This window comes from Hippoglossus hippoglossus, chromosome 16 (assembly GCF_009819705.1).
Source record: "Hippoglossus hippoglossus isolate fHipHip1 chromosome 16, fHipHip1.pri, whole genome shotgun sequence".
In the NCBI taxonomy this organism is placed as follows: domain Eukaryota; kingdom Metazoa; phylum Chordata; class Actinopteri; order Pleuronectiformes; family Pleuronectidae; genus Hippoglossus; species Hippoglossus hippoglossus.
The window spans coordinates 10,651,973-10,672,976 of record NC_047166.1 but is presented as its reverse complement, the minus strand read 5'-3'; the positions used below and the strand labels follow the sequence as shown (position 1 = coordinate 10,672,976).

Genomic DNA, 21,004 nt, shown 5'->3' with positions numbered 1-21,004 from the left:
AAAACTTGAGAAATTGGTTTTGAAATTGATTGAGTTGATTATTTGAAAGAATTCATCTGTATCACAGATTCGCACCAAAGCACAGTTCTGAAGTGAAAAGCTTAGTTTTCATATATTTACAGACTGTGCTTAGTTCAAGTGATTAAACAGCATAAACAGATTTACAAACTAGTTACATTTAGGCAAAAGAAAGAAAAAAAATAGGCCGATGTAGTAGAAAGTTAGAAAGTAAAAATTGGGATATTAAAACAAAATTTAAGAAAAGTGGCCAAAATCTCAGAGCTTCTGTTAATCAACCATGTTTAGTTTTCAGTAGCTTTAGTTGTATTGCACATCTCCACTTCATACAGCTGCCATCTGTCAATTATCATTATTATAATAATTATAACTATCGTTATTATTACTGTTATTATTATTATTGTTATTACAGGTGAAACATGTCAACTCCATTTTCCTCTGTTGTCGTCGCCTGGCTCCTGGCACCTGATTGGCTGAACAGAATCCTGATAGCGTTTCGTCACTTCCTGCTGTGGGCTGCATGATGGCGGTGCCCATGTCGGCTCCGGCTCGTTGACTTATATTCACTTCTGCTGCCGCTGTGAGGTTTTTACTTTCAGCTTCAACCCTGAACACAGGAGGTTTTATGTCTTCGTGACATTACCCGAAATCCTCCTCGGTGAAGATTCACGGAAGTGAACGTGTGCACGATCTCACGCTGCTCCGCGCTGCTGTTGTTAGCTGTTAGCTAAGGCGTGGTGTTACCCAAGGTGAGAGCTGTCAGTCTGAACACACACACATCACCTGTAGTTGTCTCTGTGTCTGTGGACAGGATCCTAACTCGTGTCGTCCTCTGGGTTCAGATCATGGCGCTGCACAGACTGTCCTTCAGACTCCGGCAAACGGTGAGGTCACAGTTAAGAAGAGGAAGCTGTACACTGTCATATAACCTCCTCTGTGCATCAATAATAACAGTAACGTGTAGATCTGTGTAACGTGCTGCTCTGTTTACAGCTTAAGGAAGAAAATGTAGCAAGCTGATCATTGGACATCAGCTGATGTCTGTCATAAACCTACTGATCAATTCTTCTCCCTGAAATTATACATATAATTCATATTTCATAATCATTTAACAATCATATAAATACATTCATCACATATCATATAGCTTTGTGTAGTTATTTTTCAAAGTTCTACAGAGTATGTGTGAAAAAACGTTCCTTTTCTTGAAATTGTAATTTAGTAACTATTGAAATGATCATAAGGAAAATATAAGTCAAACAATGTTGAACTGATTAAACGAAAAAAATTGGTCAAGCCTATGGACATAATTGAAATTTAATGGACTAAAAGATGAATAGAAACTGCTCTGCAGATTTATTAATATTGAATAATGAAATGGTTATAGCCCTCAACTAAAATAACTGAATATACTCATGTACAATCCACAGCAGTAAGATTTGTCTCTGTCACCAGAGAACAAGTACATTTATATGTTCTCCTTTGGACACTGGATTCTTCCATTCAGTCCCTGAGCTGCTGCACAAAGGTTCACCTGTGTGATTTCAGTTTAAAATAATATTTGAGTTTTTTTCTCAAAATGCCTCTCAGACATCTAAGTGCGTTTGATCACGGTACATGTTTACATTAAAGCTGTTTACATTCCTGAACATGTTCCTGTGTATATTCAATATTTCCCCCTATTGAATTTTTCCAGGTGACTCATGTAAGGAGCCTTCACACCTCTGGATGTGGGCAGCAGCTGGAGTCTGTGGCTGTTGAGTCAGAACCTGAACCTTTCTCAGTTTTCAGGACGCAGGAAAATAATCCAGTGAGTAATCAGACGCTGAATATATCATCACCATGGTGCTCACAGCCAGTGACCACTTCGTTAAACAGCCTGGCTGCATCAGATATGTGTTTGTAGCAATACTTTTTATATTTCTTCACTGTTTGTGCCTTTCCAGGAATTTCAGTCTGAGAAACATTTGGGACAGTATTACACTCTGCCCTCTGCACACATCAGCACCGCATTCCCTCATGGACTCCCCTGGCGCTATCAACAACAGGTGGGATCTTGTTTGTATCATTGCATAAACACAAGGTTTAATAGTAAAATACAATGACGACAAGATTGAATGCCTGGTTTTACAGGTGAAGACGTTCAATGAAGCCTGCATGATGGTGAGGCAGCCCGCTCTGGAGGTCATCTCGTACCTGAAGAAAGCCGACTACAGCAAACCCGCGCACAGATATTTATTCTGTATCCTTCAAAGCAAACACTCACCCAGACAGAAAAGTAAACAACCTCTGCGAATTGTTGACTATTGTCGACCTTACATTAGAGCTGTTAAGATGGGTTGAGGGGCAGCGGGAAGACGATGTCTCTCTGCCACACAGTCCACTTCTGCCACACACAGGGGTGGCTTGTGCTGCACATTCCTGACGGTGAGACGAACACAGTCACACATGATTCATGGCTGCGGACTGGTAAACGGAGAGTTTCAGGAGTTTCCCTTCTACATCTTCTCTGTGTTCTTTTTTTTCTGTACAGCCTTCCTGTGGGTGAAGAACTGTAAAGAGCTGCTGCCCTCGTCCTTTAACAGCTCTCGCTTCGACCAACCGTTACAAGCTGCGGAATGGCTGCGCGATTTCAAAATAACCAATGAGCAGTTCCTTTCAAAGGTAACAATTGTTGGGCAGCGTGCATTTATCAGGGTTTCTGCAGAGTCTTACACAGTCTGTATTTTCTATAATCAAAAGTTTAGGCTTAAATATGGTGAAATCTTAAGCACTGGGTCTTAAATATATTTAGTTGAGATTTAATTTAATTCCTGTTAATAATGTTTTGAGAAATTTCCTTGTGGCATGCATAGTTTGTAACATCTCTGTATATTTTAGTTCTTTCTCAACGATCCAGATATTAGCACGCTCTAATAAAACATCCCTCACATCTGTCGTCTTGACTTAGGTCTTGAAATTAATTTATTATGGTCTTAAAAAGTCTTAAATTGAACTTAAAGAAACCTACGGAAACCCTGGTGGATCAACATCACTCATCAAATGATATTTCTATAAGTCACTTTAAATATACATAGTCAAATTAAGGCTCGTGGTGCTGGAAAACGATTTGTCACATTATCAACAAGCTCTCAGGCATTAATATTCCTTAAACGTGCCTTAACTGTGTTTTCACAGCAGTTGAGGTCACATGCTAATACACATAAAGCAATTAAACTGCTGGATGAACGTACCTGAATCTACTCTAGTTTTAAATACAGTTTCTTAGTAGCAAGAGAACAGCTTGATTATTTTAGCTTTATTGTTTGAAGGAAAAGTAACATTTTGATGTATTCAGCACAAAAATCAGTATGTGTAAAAATGAACATATATGGAATAAGTATAAATATAATAACCTGTAAATCCCAGTAAGAAACAATACTGTCTTATGTGTAATAAAGTAAACAGCCCCATTACAGACTGATCAGATTATGTTTCTGGATAATTTAGGATGTTAACTTTACTCAGGACTTTATATAGCAAAGTGTAGAGTGTTTACTCTGGCACTATTGATTTAATCACATAATCACAGTCTTAAACATATTGACACATGCAATTAATGCCAATAGAAACAACCCATTGTGCAGTTAGGAAAGTCTTGAGAGATTCATGAGAATGATTATTGTTTTGAATGTTTGGTGAAAGAAACACTGGAAACTTAAATGAGAACCTTGTTTGTATAAAAAATAGTGAGTGAAATTGTGCCGTTTCCCTCCCAGATAAAGACAAAGCAGCGTTATGTGTGGACAAAGAGGGAGTTCACCGAGGAGGGGAGTTTACTGGGACAGTTGGTGGATCAGGTGAGCGCTCTCTTTATTCTTCTGCATGTTGAGAAGTTGCAGTAGGAGGTGCAGTTTATCTCGCCCTTCACGATTTCATTCTATCTGTTCGCTGTTCTTTCTCTCTGCCTTAGCAGCTGCCCCAAAGGGGTCATTAAAGTTTCATCTTTCACCTCGCCTGTGCTTAGTGCTGATCGATAGCCGATGAACTGAGCAGGGTGATGGATCAGCACAATGTTTTTGTACTACACAGTGTCAACGACAGAAAGAGCAGTGAATTTATGTGCAGCATGTGATTTTCTCCTTTTTCTCTGCTGTTGTTAAGCTTCTGATTTAAAGAAAACTTTGGGACAGCAGCGCTGCCGGGTTGTGTCGGGTTCGTCAGTGGGTTTATTTTTAGGTGACGCTGTTACTGTGAGCTCATTATGGGCTTTTAATGTGGTTAGATCTCATATCATCAGCCATCTGACAGCACAATATGAGACAAAGCAGGTTATACTGACAGTTGTGGTATTTTATTTCTCACTGACTTTGTTTCACATCCCCAGTTTTGGCATCTGTATTAAACAGTTTGGTCTTTAGAGGCTTAAAATTAAACCAATTTTGCAATAGATTACTGTTTACTAGGGACAAAAATGTAATTTATAGAGAGAGATGGAGAGGGAGAGGGGGGGGATGGAGGCTGTCACAAGGTAAATCTGTAAACTGTCTTTTTCCCATTCTAAATAAATGTTTAATTGTTTAGGATAAACCTACTTAAAGGGAAGGATAAGAGTATAAAACTCTGTCTGGTTATCGTGTCGCTAACTCAACCACTACATCAGTATAAGTAACTGCCACGAGTAAAGAAGCACAGATCAATGCAGACAGTCTGTGGTACTGTGAGCACATTGCTCCATGTGTCAGTTTGGTTATGTTCGGCTCCAGCAGCTGACAAAGGTTTATCATTCCCTCTGATGAGAATCTATTTCTTTCATTAAGATACTAATCAGTTTAGGTAAAAGGATTGTGTTGGTCTCTAAGACAGAATCTAACAATCAGCGCACTGAGCTCCACGGGATCCTTTTTATTTATTTAATTTTCTCTCAGAACACTTATGTGATGTTTCAAAGGAATTGATTGGTCTGTGGGTGGAGCTTCTAAACTGGTTGATCTTTTATCTCTAACTTAATCTGCGCCGGGGCAGGTTAGCCGTTCAGCATTAGTTACCATGGTGATTTACCCTGACACAAGCTTCGTAGGACCGGAAAGCCTGAACTAAACCTCAAGTTACCCCGATAACTGCAAATCCTGCTTCGTAATACAGGCCTCGGGTCTACTCAGTCCTTAGCAGGCAGCTTTTCTACTGGTTTTGGTCCACAAGCTGTAGGGTCAGTCTGGTGCGCAGTCTGTTACCTGAGGCCAGCGGCACAGAATACCTGCTCAGATGGTTCCAATGTCCAAGATGTTTACCTTAATTACTTTTCCATAACTCTGTTTCACAGATTTTCTCCTTTTAGAGAGTTGTGTATTGTCACTATTTCAGTTTGATGTCCTTTCACAATACAGTGTCTTCAGGTTTCGATTGTGTGTCCTTTACCGCAGGGAATATCTCGTGTGAAGAGCAGCAGTGATGTTGTTGGGGCAGTGATGAAGGAACTGAGGCTACAAAGCGGCCAGCCGGAGTCAAACTTTCGCCTGGCCGTGGCTGTGGATGGTGCCAACGCCCTGTGGGGAAGATCCACCATCAAGAAGGAGGATAGGAGCGCTGTGAGAAAACATATTTGCAATCCTGTCATGTTTCATCCTCGTCTTCATGCGTCTCAGTTTCAACAGACAGGACAGGTTTTATGTGTCTCTGTTTCTCGCCATCATCAGGTGGAGCCAGAGGAGCTGACTTTGGTTTATAACCTGAGGAAGCTGATGAACAATGACTGGGTGAGAAGAACACGCTAAAGGCATTGACCATAGTTACATGAGAATATTGTATATATATATATTATTTCTTCATTAACACGCACTCTCTTGTCTCAGACTGGAGGCGCCATCATCTCCACTGTGTGTCAGACAGGCTCCCTCTTCATTTCGAAATCTGCCTACTTGCCTCAAGAGCTGCTGGGAGAGGTCAGAGGTCATTTTATCATACAACGTTTATCTCTAGAACTTCTCATCAAGATCTGACAGCAGATTCATCTTTCCTTCTCGTTACTAACTCTGGTTATTAATCAGGAAATTGCAATTCCGACCTCATGACTGCGCCGCTCCGATTATCAGGCATCTGACTTTGAAAGATGACTTTTAGTGTAACACACAGGACATAATGTTTTGTTATTGATTTGCAAAACAAACCTTTTGTTTTTTATGAGCAACAAGGCCGCTAATATATCAAGTAATATTAACAGAAAACATTCATTCAACAGATTCATCCGGACTCGCTTAACCTTCTGCTTTTGTTTATTGACATTAGAGCCAGTTGTCGCTGCACGCCACTCCATTTTGTTTATGTCTCCATGAGGTCACATGAGACGTGAGTGTGCGTCGCTGCCTCTGGAGCAACAATCTTAACGATATCCTGTAGAGTGATGCACCATTATTCTCTAATCTGGTACTGTGCGCTTGTTTAAGATTACAGAGAATGTGAATATTCTGCTTAGAACAGAAACTTCAACATGACAGGATTTTGAATGTGTCCTCATCCTGTCTGCCTTGTTCAGTTTAAAAGCCTGAAAGCTGGGAGTGTCGTACTGTGCTGTTGTGTTGTCGCAATGGGCTTTTACAGGATTATTTATTACCGTCATATTTATCTGCTGTCGGCTGCATCTAACTAGATCAATTTACTAATGGACCAATAAATCCATCGCTGTCAACCACCTCTTCCATTTATGGAGGACGAGGAATGAACTATAAAACTGAACGAAGGGTCAAATAACATTTTACTAAATAAAAATGGTTGATGCTTTGATCGCATAGTGTTAAATCATTTCGACTTCTATTCATGACCAGCGACCATGTTTACATATCTAAAAGCCTGTGTTACTGATTTCTTCCCTCTGTGCGTCTGAGGTATATAAATTCTAATATCTGTATTTGTTTGAATATTACAGCAGGGCTTGTGTTGAATATTATTTTGTCCTTGTGTCTGTTGTTCAAATTTGCTGTTTGTGATCTTAATACATCTCTTAATATGCTGTTGAAACCAACGATGCGTTTCTCTGCATGAAGACGACTGCTTTGATGTCCTGTATTTTGACTTCCTGTCTCTGTGCCGCTCACCAGACGGGTTTCGACAACATGGACCCGTTTATCCCGGTGTCGGTGCCCAACTACAGCGAGAAGGAGTTTGAGAGCTGTTATCTTTACTATATGGACCGCAACTGGCTGCAGCATCCACAGAGTAAGTGACAGTGACATCGAAGCTTTCACTACGATGTTATACTTTAAGTGATGCTGTTCGAATAACTTTGATTTTTTCATCAGGTCTGACAGAGGAAGGGAAGAAAGAACTCGTCTTTATGAGCAACAGAAATCCAACCATGATGGAAAGAATTTGTTCCTCCCTATGAAGAGATATCAGTGTCCTGGGAATATCCAAACTTACCAATGTCCATTTCTGTCATTTGTAAATTATGATGCATGTATGTTGCTTTGATAATAAAAAGTTGAACCAAGTGCTTGTTTAATAGTCATTTCTCTCTTGATCATTTTTAAATCCACTGTAAGAACATTACATCTTTTTCTTTTCAGCTTGAGAGTGGTTCTGATCATGAACATCTTCATACAATCTTTAATTGCAAGTAGGATGGATAGATGGAGGAATAGATGAATAAATGGATAAATAGATAGATGGATGCCACTGTTGTGTATATTTCCACATACAACTTGAGAAACTAATAAAAAGTGATGCAGAGTCACTGAAATATGTATTTGGATCATGCATGCTGCAAAAGTCTAAAAACATAAAAAATGATCTTGAATATGATCAGAACAGTATAAAAGGTAAATGTAACCACATTTATTTATTATCTATTTTATTATCTATTTGAAGGTGCAGTGCCTCCTGGTGTCCGGTACCGGTTATTGCACCGGTGTTCACATGACAAAGTCACATGTCGTTACAGGAAGTGGTCACTGGTTTGGTACAAAGGAGACGTGAGAGTGGATAGTAGAGAGAAAATAGTATTTCCATAAATTCCCAGGACATGTCAGAGTTTCTGTCAGGACCCTGTCAGGTGAGATCATCTGCTGTGACGTGTTGTTGTTGTTTTACTGAATTAACCAGTGTTTCATTCATATGCAACTGGATCTACTTTGTTTGCAGATGAAATGGCTGTGTCACTGCCATCAGCTGGACTTGTGGCTCTTGTCTTCCTCACAGCACAAGTGAGCATGGCAACAGGTAACACAACACAACTCTTTAGACAAGTTGTGTAGTTAAGCTGAGAACCAGATCCCTGCGTAACTCCTTGAAATAACTTCCTGTGTCAACAAGACAATTTCAATGTAAATAGTTATACTTTTTCCAATATTGAAACCACAGAATATCTGTTTTTCTTGTAATTTAATTATAACTTTTTGCTTTCCAGTCCTGGTTCCATTGTATTGATCAATACAACCCAAAACTAACAAATGAAAACATAACATGGGGTGTTTATATGGAGGATAAAAAAGCAAAACAAAAAGAAAACTCAACATAAAATATCTGAAATGTTGCCAACTTAAAAAAGCACATTTCATTTACGTATATCTACGCACTCTAGATTGGCCACTTGTCTGTTTAAACCTTTGCTTTATGTTTATTTTGTGTGTGTGTGTGTGTGGGTGCATGTTGTATTATATACACACAGCATATCCCTATTGTTATTGTTACCAATCACCCAGTCTTTTGATGTTATATGTATAAGTTTTACTATGACCTGCCTTTATTGTTACCTCTGTTACTTTTGATCTGCTGCAGTTGTTTAAATGTCGTTTCCTCTTCTGTGTTCCACAGTCGTTAAAACTTCGCACTCCTGCGTCTTCTTCTCTCAACAGAAAGCAACACATGTGTTGCCAGGAACTTTGGCCATGGCTCCGTGGTGTGTGAGTGTAACTCCACGTACTGTGACGGTGTCGGGTCAGTGACCCTGCCCCCGCTGGGACAGTTCTCCTCCTACCTGAGCAGCGTGGCGGGCAGCAGACTGGAGCCGGGCCGGGGTCGGGTCCAGGTGAACAGCACCGGGGCAGGTGAGTGATGTGGGCTTTTATTGTGGATGTCAGTGGCGTTTGCACAAGTGCAGAGCATCTCTCATGTGTATGTGTCTCTGTCAGGCCTCAGGTTGACCATCGTTCCCTATCAGAAGTACCAGAAGATCCGGGGGTTTGGTGGAGCGATGACAGACGCAGCAGGGATAAACATCCTGTCGCTCTCTGCTGGAGCACAGGACCAGCTGCTGCGACAGTATTTCTCCAGTGAAGGTAAACTACATGTGGTCACCTGCCTCATCTCGCAACTGCTTTGTAATACCACAGTGCTGCATCCGAAAAGTAGGATGTTAATGTTCATTCCAGGAATATTCAGGAAGTAGATGCAAATTTATTAGTTATTATTTTTTGACTGAATTTGTATTTGCTTGTACATTTTTCACACATGAGCATAAGGCAAGTTAAACCAGTTGCTATTGTTGCTATTGTTACTGTAGCTCCAGGAGTGAATAACTGCAGAAAGTTGTTGGTCCACTGGGGTTTGATTAGTCCGAATATTGAGTGATTATTCAGCCTTTGTTGTAACTGGTGCTGTGTCTCTGGCAGGTATCGGCTACAGCGTTGTGCGTGTCCCAATGGCAAGCTGTGATTTCTCCACGCGTCTGTACACCTACGCTGACTCCACTGGGGACTACAACCTGGACAACTTCTCTCTGGCCCCCGAGGACGTCAACATGAAGGTCTGTCTCTCTGTCTTTGTCTCGCACACATCCATCAGTCCCTCTCATCTCTCCTCCTCTTCCTCTCCTCAGATCCCTCTTCTGCAGCGAGCTCAGGCCCTGTCTCCTCGCCCCCTGTCTCTTCTGGCCAGTGCCTGGAGCGCCCCCGCCTGGATGAAGACTAACGGTGCACTCATAGGAAAAGGCTCCCTGAAAGGCCAGCCTGGTGGCAAGGAGCATAAAACATGGGCTCAGTACTATATCAGGTGACGTGTGGGTTCACCTCAGTGTGATGTAGGAGGAGATGGAAAATGAGTTCTGATGGTTGCTTCACGCTTTCCTCTCAGGTTCCTTGAGGAATATGCTAAATATAACTTGACCTTCTGGGCCTTGACCACAGGGAATGAGCCCTCTGCAGGACAGATGACAAACTACAGGTGAGTGATTTTAGTATGAAACATTATTAACCATCCTCATGGGTTCTAAACCTTCACATCAGACTGAGAAGAAGCTTTGTCTCGCTGCAGTTTCCAGGCTCTGGGCTTCACGCCTGAGGAGCAGCGGGACTGGGTGGCTCTGGACCTGGGCCCTGCACTGCATGCCTCATCATTCCCTCACACACACGTCCTCATACTGGACGACAACCGTCTGCTGCTGCCTCACTGGGCCAAAGTGGTGAGTTCAAGGACAGAGGTACTGTGGAAAAAGCCACGGTAAACTTAATTAAACCTGAGTTTTCATTGGTTTTGCAGAAACGTAATCAGAGCTCTCCAGCCACAGAAATATATAATAGGTATACTCTAACAAAAGAAAACAGGTAAGATAATACTAGAACATAATATTAATAACAATAATAATAATAATGAACTTTATTTATACAGCACTTTTCAAAACACAGTAACAATTCTAATCAGGGGGCCTTCAGGGTGCCTACGGAAGGTAGGAGGTTCATCGGGTACACCCAACCGGCAGGAGACCCCGGGGTAGACCCAGAACTCGCTGTAGGGACTACATATACCATCTGGCCTGGGAACGCCTTGGAATCCCCAGGTAGAGCTGGAAAGCGTATCTGGGAGAGGAATGTCTGGGATACCCTACTTGGCGTGGAGTTAATCAGCAGACAAAAGATGGATAGATGGAGTTACAAAGTGATTTACATGCTGGGAATAGGATTAAGAAATTTCAGGACTAAAGCAAATAAGGGATTAAAATAATACAGAACTATAACAAGTAACAAGTACATCATTAATACAATAATAGAATATAGTCAACACATATAGGTAATAAAATATTGTACTAGGATTCATAAATTATGTTTTAAGAAGTGTCAGGGAGCTGAGGAGCCTTCACTGCAAAAGCCCGGTCACCTTTAGTCTTGAGCCTGGACTCAGGAACAGTCAGCAGAGCCCTACTCTCAGTCGCACATCAATTATCTTAATGCAACTCTGGACCCAGATAAGTTGATAAAATGAATGTATGGTTCATTTAAAAAAAATGATTAATAAATATAAGTTAACTTAAAACTTGTGCTAAAATTATGACTTCAGAAGCCTCTAAGCTGCTGTAGATAGCCCCAGTAAATTCAGTGCTTTTCCAAACCCTGCAGATACCCTGGAAAATAACTGTGGTGCTCTGTGTTGCCTTCATTCTATGTGGAAACTCAGTTCTCACTCACTTCCCTCGTCCCTGCAGGTCCTAACCGATGTTCATGCAGGAAGGTACATTCACGGCGTGGCAGTCCACTGGTACATGGACTCCTTCGTCCCCGCTGAGTTGAGCCTGGGAGTCACCCATCACCTGTACCCAGAGTATTACCTGTTCGGCACGGAGGCCTGCGCCGGGTGGAGCCCGCTCGACAGAGGGGTGAAGCTGGGGAGCTGGGGCAGGGCTGAGCAGTACGCACATGACATTATAGAGGTGAGACCCTCTTTATCTTACCTGTGGAGGGTTGTGCTTGTTCAGTCACATCCACAGTAGCAGATGTGAGTCCTGACAAGCCGTGAGTTGTACCGGAAAGGTGAGTCACCTCCTCTGATACTGCAGTGCAGGTGTACAAGTCGCACTCTGCTGCACACTCTCCATAAACTGCCTGCAGGCCATCAGAGCAAGCTGGAACTGGTGTTTTCTTTCATCTGTCTTCACTCTCTCAAAGGAAATTGGACGCCTTCCATTCTGTCCATTTTGCATGGGTGCACTCAGCCTCCAGACGGCTCCAGACTCAGGAGGAATTTGTTTATGTAGATGTGTTGTCCTTGTGACATTTAATCAAAACAGCAGGCTCCAGTCCAGTTGATTCATTTACACAAAATAACACATCTTACAACAAAGTTGCACCAGATAGATTTTAATCTGTGGGTGTTTTCTCCGTGGCAGGACTTGAATCACTATGTCGTGGGCTGGACTGACTGGAACCTGGCATTGGACCAGACTGGTGGGCCAAACTGGGTTAAAAACTTTGTGGACAGCCCTGTAATCGTAGATGCAAGGCGTGACGTCTTCTACAAGCAGCCGACTTTCTACAGCATCGCCCATTTCAGGTAGAGCATGATCCTTCATCGCACTGTATGTCCCGTTTCTCCTGTTCCATCCTCAGTGGGCAGCAGTTTAACGAGAATCACAAATCTCCTGTTTTACACAGTAAGTTCCTGTGGGAGGGGTCTCAGAGAGTGGGTGTGTCTGCCAGTCAGGAAACACACCTGGAATTCTCCGCCTTCATCAGACCAGACGGCTCAGTGGTGCTCATCATACTCAACAGGTACAGGATCTGTCTGAATCATAGATTGTTAATAAAGATGGACGACTTCCCAGCATCCGGAAATGAAGCCAAAATATCCTGGACATTCGTGCTGCCATCTTGTGCAAACGACGTCATTTGAAACCAGAGTTCACAGGAGCGATCGAGCCGTGGTATTGAGGTCGCAGCGATACAAACCTCGGAGCCCGTCGGCTTTGGTCTGATGACGACTTAGTCTCTGGGGTCAACGCCCAATATTTTGTGGCTTCCGGTGTAGACAGCGGATATTTATATCCAGAGATTTCAAGCACACGACCAATCACAAGTAAGTCTCAGCTGTCAATCATGACATTTAACTCCAATTTTATAGCTTGAAATAACTAATGAAACTTACTGCAAAAATGACCACTTGCACATACATCAGTGTGATAATAATTAACTCGCATGTTAAAACTATCTTTTTTATCGATCAAAAACTTGGGAGGTGGCCTGCTTCATGACCTCTACTGCAGCCGGCCACCAGGGGGGGGATTAAAACACTTTGGCTTCACTTTTGGGGAGTGGTCATATCGTCCATCTTTATATACAGATGGTTTAAATGTGTAAATGATAATGGATTGTACTGAACACTTTCTGTTGTAGGTCGTCGTCCGTGATCCAGTTTGAAGTTTGGGATCCGGCTGTGGGCTACATCACCTCCACTGCTCCGGCTCATTCCCTCCTCACACTGGCTTGGAACACTCACTGATTATGACCAGGACATCATATTTACAGGGGATTTGTTTCAACAAGATCAAAATCATAGATGTTTAAGTTCAGGGAGTCGTCAGGGGAGTAAAGAGGTGATGGTATATGATATCAAGTCGAGCATTTCTCCACAGGAGTGTATTGCAGCGGTACATTTAAAGAAAGATGAAACAGAAGTGATTTCAACGTGCACGAGTTAATCTTTTAATGTTTGAACTCCTCATCACCAAAGATAGTCATTACTTTGAGTACGTCTTCAGCCACTTAAATGCACTTCTTTTAAATTAACTGCTGCAATTCTTTGTTTTATCTACCATGCCTTTCTGCAGGGTTTGTGATTTTGTTGGTCACTTAATTAAATTAACCTCAGCTCATTGCACTTTGTAATGCACCACTTCCTATCAGGGATGGTACCTTAAACTACTGAACGCAACACCTCAGCAGAACGACCTGTGCTGCCGTGTAACTGATGCCTTAATTTCCAGGTAATAAGATGCTTTAAGTGTCCTCATCATGTCAGAGCACTGAATAAATTCTATAAATAATGTACAGAGTTTGTAAATGACTACGCTTGTTGCTATTTTAAATAAAGCACATCTTGTTTAATCAAGTAGTCCATGTCACTTCTAATGTTTGTAAGTATCCCTTGGGGGCAGAGAGAATATAAAATGAAATGTTTTAACCGGATTGTGAGAAATGAAAAGGAAACTTTTTAAATTTGTCATTTATTAATACCTCATAGACATTTTTTCCCCATATATATAATATACAGTTTCAATAACCAGGTATTTCACATTTGTTTCTCCATTCTCAATGTTTTTTCCTTTGCAAACCGTAAGTAGTTGGACTAAAATTATTTACATCAAAAAAAGTGATAAAAATGTGAAACAAAAGACAAGTCATAAACAATAGGAATTGAATGACAGAGGGATGCCATCTGTTTAGAATATATACACAAGGAGGAATATGTTGGAACCTAAAGCATTAGATAATGGGTTGAGCTCCATAGATATTTAATTTCATTCCCTTACTGGTTTTTGTTTTTTTCAAACGTAGAAGAGTCCAAAAGGTGTGAGGAATCCTTTGCTTCCATTTGATGTCATAGATAGTTTAGACAGCAGTACTAAAGTACTCGCTTGTGTTGTTTATCCAATAGCAACACTACAGAGGATGGTCGCAATAACATCAACACCCTGACAATGCAATCCCAAAAAACTACCAATTAAATAACCAACGTCCTATCATCCTCCTGAAACTATCTCAACAAAAAACATTCTACCCTTAATAAACTCTACATTCTATTGCAGGGGTGCAGGTGTTTGTGTTGTTAGGCCCAGGCTCTGTAAATGCCAAACCCTACTGTATTCCAATATGCCGTACAGGGCTCAGTTGCAGGTTTCAGCGAATCGTCAAGTGACTAGAGAGGGAATGGTATATGATATAAAGTTTCCTCACAAGAGTGTATTGCAGCAGTGCATTTCAAGAAAGATGGAAAAGGAGAAGAAGTAGAGAAGACTTGGGCTTGATCATCGTTATCAATCTAGGCTGGTTTGTTATTAGGCAAAAAAAAAAAAAAAAACGAGATCGAGCAGACCTCAACTGAGCGTTAAGACGTCTGTTCAGGTATCTGTGTACATGTTTGAGGAGAAAGGCATTGAAACAGAAAATAAAAATACAAAAGAAACAATAGACTGAGATGATTACAACTGCAAAAGAGATGAAGAGATGAAGAGAGGGAAGTAGAGAAGCGCTTTTGTCTTCCCGGTGTGTTGGTGAACGTAGGCAGGGAGAACGGAGGGATGAAACGGGTGGGCGTCTCAGAAGGACCATCTCTCCTGTGTGCGAGGGTCCATGGAGAGGGAGGGGGACTCTGATGGGGGCTGGCTGCTGCTGTCTTCACCGTTCAAACTCTTCCTACACACTGGACATGTGTCATGCTGCGTGGCCACGGAACAGAATGCACATAACATTAGCTTTAGGCAGTTTTCTCACAAGAGTTTTAACAAGAGGACTTCTTATTTTACTCCTGTTTTTACCTCTGCCAATGAAATTGTGTTTTCATGGCTGTTTGTTGGTTTGTTTGTTTGTCAGCAGGATTAATCAAAGACTACTGAGCCAGTTTTATTAAAACCCAGTGAAAGGGTTGGATAATACTTTTATATTTTATTTGATTATCTTGTTGGAATTTAGAGATTTTTTTGACACTGATTTCCCATGGACCAATTCATGAATCTTGATTAAATAAAGTGACTGAATCTAAAAGGGACTGCTGGACCTTTGCAAGTGCAAATCTAGTCCATGATGATTTGAATGCATTTGTTTAACAGTCCCTGTCTGGTCACTCAAAACATACCTTAGCCAAGTCCAACTTCAGCTTGGGTAATTCAGCTTCTCTCTAATTTAGCATCAAACAATGTATTCAACATGTCTGCACAAATGTTATCTATTAGACCTTCTTTTACTGAAAGTGATTCTAAGGTTAAGGACAATAATATCCTACATTTTTAATTATTGTTGACAAGTATCACGAGAGCACAAAAGCCAGCGATGATCTCTCCAACTAAATAACATTTCTATGTAGCTTATTACTCTCAAGAACACAATCACTCTGTACAATATATTATTATTTTGTGAAACAAATTTTATTTTATTATTGCTGTATTTACCGTATTATAACTCTGGTCTGTCTTAATCGCTTCTTCTTTATTTATTACTTACTTAACCACCAATTTGTTTTTGCTAACGTGGCCTCCCTGCAAACGTTTGTCCCTCATTTGTATTGAATAAATGGTTTAATTAATAAACATTCTTGAAACCTTAAAATCAACGAGCCAACCCGCTTCACTAGGTAACACGTTCCTTCATTATAATAAACGAGGGAAATGTTTATTTTCAGGCTATAATCAAGCACAGTACATGGTTCTGCTACTGGAAATGTTCATTGGGCACCAAATGAATCTGAAGCATTATTTACGTGCTTAGCTGTTCTGGGAAATTATTAAGGTTTTCAAATGAAATTATTCTCATATATAAGATGCTATTAAATGTTTTCCTTTAATTCCACAGACAGGGGGTATCGGATGTTTTTGGTGTCTTCATGGGATTTATTGACAATAACAGAAATATATAATATCGCCAGCATCACCCTTTAAATTTACCTAGAGGTTTCTATGTGGATTCCCAGGAAAACAAAACATGTGTTAAAATGTCCCCTATTACCATCATGAGTGCTGTTAATATCACATATACTGTGTGCACCACTACATGTGAGGAAGCAATGTATATCTTCTTTGTTGTGACTCACCATTTCCAGCCATGGCACTATACAGTCTGAATGAAAGAAGTGGTTACAGGGTAACTGTCTGACTGGCTCTCCAACTGTGAAGTCCTCTTTGCACACTGGACATTCCATACAGCAGTCTGAAAGGAGAAACCATGCACATGTTTAATCATTCCCCTTGTATTAATATTCTTGTGATTTCAAGAGGTAGTCATCAGTCACTTTCTTCAGGAGACATCTATCTTCATTAGCACCATTACATTTCCTAGCAGGGACTTGAGGTGATACGAGGCTGCTGAGGATGACTAATGAATAAAAACACAGACAAAAAGCCTGAATAATCACATAGAGCGTCATTAATCCCAACAGATCAGCTATCAACAGCTAGGCTGCACAATCAACCACAATGTTACAGCTCAGTGGTAAAATAGGACACACAGCATTCACACAAGGCGCAGCCCAGAAAGACAGGACGTCATCTTGAAATAATTTATGGAACAAACAGTTGATACTGTCAAGGTTAATGGGCATTTCTCCTCAAACACCAACAGTTTCAGAGGCTTCTCTTGGCAGGCGGCAACAGAATATAAACACAACTGCCTGTTCATGCTGTGTCTGAATGCTGCACAGGCTTCTAACCAAATAAGCATCTATTTACATAATGACAAATGTGTTCATGGCCATTTGTTTTACTGAAAGTGTACAACTTTATACATGTCCAGCAAGAAATATTTAAATTTGTAGTTAAGGATGCACAACAAACAACTCTGCGTTCTTACCTGCTTGTTCCTGAGATATATTGACAGTCGGGAGAGAAGAGATCTTCTCTTTCTCTGCTGGAGGAGGTCCTGTGTTTTCCAGCTGACCTAGTAGCTACAGAAAAACAAACACATGTAAACTGAAGACCATTTAAACAGCAACACAAATACAAAGTCCGATGTTCTTATAAGTTTGGTTTACTTGTGTTATCACAGCGTCTAACCCTCCCTGTCCCCAGGCGTAGTCCCCAGGGTTAGAGTGCAGCATCCCTGTCCTGAAAAAGATACAGATGACTCAGGCTGATCAAAAACAGCACCAACACTGCCACCCTGGCAGACACTGTGATGCTACTGTAATGTCATCTTACCATGAGAGCGGAGGTGAGCTGGAGACTCCAGAGTTGGCAAAGAGGCCAGCAAGAAACTGTTGCACAATCCTAGCACACAGTGAAAAGAGAAAATACAGATAAGTTAATGTCATTGCCAAAAATAAGAAGAGTCAGGATTGTAGAGGCATAAATAGCACTGTCATTATAATAAGTGGGAGTATCTGAGGCGGAGAAAAATGCCAAGAGGATGCTGAGGAAGCCAGAAGACATTTACTCACCCTTCCACAGCGGGCGAGCGGTCAGGCCTGCTGCTGCCTCTAGACCGGTATCTTCTCTGGCTGTGCAGGCGAGGTGGGCGTCCCGGTCCCCAGTGATCCCCGGCTCCTAGTAGACCCCCCATAGGTCCCCCAAGGCCTGCTGGGACTGACCCCCCGATTGGTCCCCCTCCCAACCCCCCCAGGTCACTGAGACCTCCCAGCCGTCCTCCAGGGAGCCGAGGTTCTGAGTCAGGGGTGTCATTGTCTGTTGTAAATGGCCGCTCCAGTAACAACAGGTGCCATAGCTACGGGAATATCAGGATACGACAGGGAAGGAAAACAGGTAGAGGTTTGAAGAAAGATGGGGTTTCAGACAGAAGGAGGGAAATTAGAGAAAGCAATAGTAAAATGATGAACAGGGGATGAAGAAAGGGGGGAAAGGCAGGGGGGAGTAAAAAAGTTATTAAAACACATGAAATGATCGCAATCCATCCCCTTTGCACACTTCCCCACCGCGTTCTCCAAACACATGTGTGTCAGCTTGTACCTCTGCAAACTGTGTGGCTGTGTCATCTATCCCGTTTGCACCACCCTCTAGGAGACTGAGAAAAAGGGGACAGAAGACGGTTTAGTGTTAACCTGCGACAAAACTGCAGAATGAGCCTCAAAACTTCAACAGCGCAACATGTAGACTAACACTAACAGGACTTAACATGTCTTCTTTTCTATGAACTTGGTGTGGAGTAGATAACTACAATAATAGACATCTCTTACCTGGAGTCTTCTGTTACTTCCTCTATGAACCCTGAATCACATCTCGGACAGATGTACTCCTGCAAAGAGACGCAAAACAAAGACTGAGTCACAGAGGTGAGGAAAAAACAGACAAATAGAAAAAGGTGACACATTCAAATGTCTTATTTCCTTAGCAAACTTTCCAATAGCAGTTGACAATGGTATAAAATAGTAAAGAGCTGCAAGTTTTCAACCTAGAGAATCAGGAACCAAAAAAATAACGTTTGCTTTAGAAATGTCTCTTTACACTATACTTGAACACACAGTAGTGACAAGCTGGTAACTGGAAATATTCACCCAGCCCTTGGAGTGAATCATAAATCACTGTAAAGACTTTTTGCTGACTGGCTTTGACAATGACATAACACAACACTGTGTCAGAGGATAATATCAGTCATATTTGTATGATGGCCTGTGTTTTATGAATGTAACCCAGTAGGAAGAGCTGGTCGGCCAACCACACCTAATGTATTCAGTGTTTTAAAAACCACTCTAACAGAATGAGGAAAAGACTCCTGTCCGCTGGTTCAGCCAGATCACGTGTTGTTCACTCAATGTAAGCAAGAGTTCCTCAACCTGAGGTCATTTAATATACAGACAGGGCTGTGACAGATTAGACAGATACTTAAGTTTTATCATTATTATGTTCAATTTGTAGATGAATAATCATGTTAATTGCGTGTCTTCACTCAGAGGTTATCCTCTCTGTTGTATAAATGGACAAATGATTGACAGATGATCCTTGGTATACACTGTAGTTGTCGTGGGGTTATAAACTGTGTTGGCTCAGTAAAGACATGCAATAGGATTGAGAGAGTCAGTGACAAAGCAGACAGGAATTAGCCTTAGCCGCAACAACAAAAAAGATTTAGTCTCTTCAGCATTTTCAGTTTTGGTTAATCTGATAGTGATTTAATAGTTTGACAGATAAATGATTTGGTCAATACAGTAATTAAACAAATAGAAGTGTTTATCACAATCTCCTTAAGAACTAGTCAACGTCTTCAGATCCCAAAGATACTAAACGTTTACATGTAAGATGATGACAAAGAGCAAATCATGTGAACAACTGAAAATATTAATAACAAAAATATGTTTTATTTTAAGGCGCTTTTCTTAACACAAAAGTACACAATACATTATGTACAAGCACAAGAATAGTTAAAGGAAAGTAAAAAAAAAAACCATATTATAAAATCAGAGGAACAGACACCTTATAATACACCATATGAAAACACAAGGATAGATATAGGAAATGAAAAAAGCTTTAGCAGTAATGGTTCAGATTAATTCTGCCAATCAACTAACTGATGAATTGACTAATCATTTCAGCTCCAGTCTGTAAAATGCATTACAGCTTCCAGAATAAACACAAGTTGAATCAACACGCCTTGAAGCTAGTTTTAATAAAACCTGAACATATTACCATTGAAGCTAGAATATCCTGCAGATCTGTTGTGTTTGAATGGATTAATTTGAGCTATTAATTTGTCTTCTGTCGACACGTTTAAAAAACTGCTCAACACTTGTTTTTATGATCTTGCTTTTAATTAATTCAGCCATTTCCTTTCTTGCATTGTAATCTGAACCTTTCTTTAAACCTTTATTCATACATGTTTTTGTTTAAATGTGAAATCTTCACTGCATAGGCAGTAGACATGCATTTTAAAGCATCTGAAGGTTAATAAAAGTCTGACCAGATATAGATCTCTTCAGTCTGGCTTCACCTTTAACTTTAAAATTGAAACTAAACGGGATCGCGAAGCAGAAAAGTCCCCAACTCTCCTGCCAGGAATGTTTTCCCAGACACAAACTCTGAAAACGAAAGCAACCCGACGTTACAATACAGCCTAACACCAATTTAAATGACAAAGTAGTAACACACAGCTCTTGTCTCTCAGCTGTTTGTGTTGTTTCGAGCACAACACAAACAACACTGAGCTAATGTCAACTGTCGAGTGTCCACAGTGAGAAATAATGACTTCTACACGCGATCCAGTGAAACATGTCGACATTCGCTTTACGTGTCTGCTTTTTGACGAAGATACCAGCGAGTGTCAGGAGTTTATTTAGCGAGTGAACAACAACAAACGCTGCTACATGCTAACAGGCTAGCTAGGGGTTAGCTGTAGCAGCCGAGCGAAACAAACGGTATTCCGGACCACGGCTGACTTGTCAACCGCACAAATTGTAGGAGAGAGCGCGAGGGGCGCGGGGAGGAAGGCGTGCGTCTTACCGGCAGTTTGGGATTGACTTCTCCTTTACAACAGTGGCAGAAAAATCGATGCGGGGGAACAGCCGCAGCCTCCGCCATCTTCCCCAGAGCAGCACAAACACTGACGTCGGTCCTCCACAAAACCGACGACAGCTGTCCGCCTCCAGCCCGGCA

General features: G+C 41.2%; 3 protein-coding genes across 4 annotated transcripts; 2 read left to right on the top strand and 1 right to left on the bottom strand.

Moving 5' to 3' along the window:
- Positions 1-498: 498 nt before the first annotated feature.
- Positions 499-7,484, top strand: dap3 (death associated protein 3). Its single transcript, XM_034611661.1, has 13 exons — positions 499-767; positions 861-902; positions 1,715-1,828; positions 1,965-2,066; positions 2,152-2,260; positions 2,353-2,445; positions 2,552-2,682; positions 3,777-3,857; positions 5,421-5,585; positions 5,694-5,753; positions 5,850-5,939; positions 7,092-7,209; positions 7,293-7,484. Exons 2-13 carry the CDS (start codon positions 864-866, stop codon positions 7,376-7,378), a joined length of 1,188 nt encoding a protein of 395 aa, XP_034467552.1. The 5' UTR covers positions 499-767; positions 861-863; the 3' UTR covers positions 7,379-7,484.
- A 428-nt stretch (positions 7,485-7,912) lies between these two features.
- On the top strand, positions 7,913-13,800 carry gba (glucosidase, beta, acid). Of its 2 annotated transcripts, none has more exons than XM_034610721.1 (12): positions 7,913-8,044; positions 8,134-8,202; positions 8,838-9,038; positions 9,123-9,269; positions 9,603-9,736; positions 9,809-9,981; positions 10,063-10,152; positions 10,243-10,390; positions 11,408-11,632; positions 12,089-12,252; positions 12,354-12,470; positions 13,092-13,800. In XM_034610721.1, exons 2-12 carry the CDS (start codon positions 8,139-8,141, stop codon positions 13,195-13,197), a joined length of 1,569 nt encoding a protein of 522 aa, XP_034466612.1. In that variant the 5' UTR covers positions 7,913-8,044; positions 8,134-8,138; the 3' UTR covers positions 13,198-13,800. The 2 variants fall into 2 exon arrangements, with proteins under 2 accessions (XP_034466612.1, XP_034466611.1); XM_034610720.1 differs by having other exon boundaries at positions 8,134-8,211; positions 8,847-9,038.
- A 105-nt stretch (positions 13,801-13,905) lies between these two features.
- Positions 13,906-20,994, bottom strand: rnf115 (ring finger protein 115). The gene is made up of 9 exons (XM_034610723.1): positions 20,852-20,994; positions 18,595-18,653; positions 18,368-18,422; positions 17,842-18,125; positions 17,603-17,671; positions 17,437-17,509; positions 17,256-17,349; positions 16,501-16,616; positions 13,906-15,133 (listed from the first exon to the last, which is right to left on the bottom strand). The coding sequence occupies exons 1-9, from the start codon at positions 20,927-20,929 to the stop codon at positions 15,014-15,016; spliced, it is 948 nt and encodes a 315-aa protein (XP_034466614.1). The 5' UTR covers positions 20,930-20,994; the 3' UTR covers positions 13,906-15,013.
- Between the last annotated feature and the right edge of the window lie 10 nt (positions 20,995-21,004).

Bases quoted from the DNA above. Each gene is read 5' to 3' on its own strand.
- dap3 (XM_034611661.1), top strand. From the start codon at position 864: ATGGCGCTGCACAGACTGTCCTTCAGACTCCGGCAAACG. The intron at 903-1,714 runs GTGAGGTCACAG...GAATTTTTCCAG, and splicing joins CCTTCAGACTCCGGCAAACG to GTGACTCATGTAAGGAGCCT. The intron at 2,683-3,776 runs GTAACAATTGTT...TTTCCCTCCCAG, and splicing joins ATGAGCAGTTCCTTTCAAAG to ATAAAGACAAAGCAGCGTTA.
- gba (XM_034610721.1), top strand. From the start codon at position 8,139: ATGGCTGTGTCACTGCCATCAGCTGGACTTGTGGCTCTTGTCTTCCTC. The intron at 10,153-10,242 runs GTGAGTGATTTT...GTCTCGCTGCAG, and splicing joins GGACAGATGACAAACTACAG to TTTCCAGGCTCTGGGCTTCA. The intron at 12,471-13,091 runs GTACAGGATCTG...TTTCTGTTGTAG, and splicing joins GTGCTCATCATACTCAACAG to GTCGTCGTCCGTGATCCAGT.
- rnf115 (XM_034610723.1), bottom strand. From the start codon at position 20,929: ATGGCGGAGGCTGCGGCTGTTCCCCCGCATCGATTTTTCTGCCACTGT. The intron at 18,423-18,594 runs GTAAGAGATGTC...CCTTTTTCTCAG, and splicing joins GAAGTAACAGAAGACTCCAG to TCTCCTAGAGGGTGGTGCAA. The intron at 18,126-18,367 runs GTACAAGCTGAC...ATATTCCCGTAG, and splicing joins CAGCCACACAGTTTGCAGAG to CTATGGCACCTGTTGTTACT.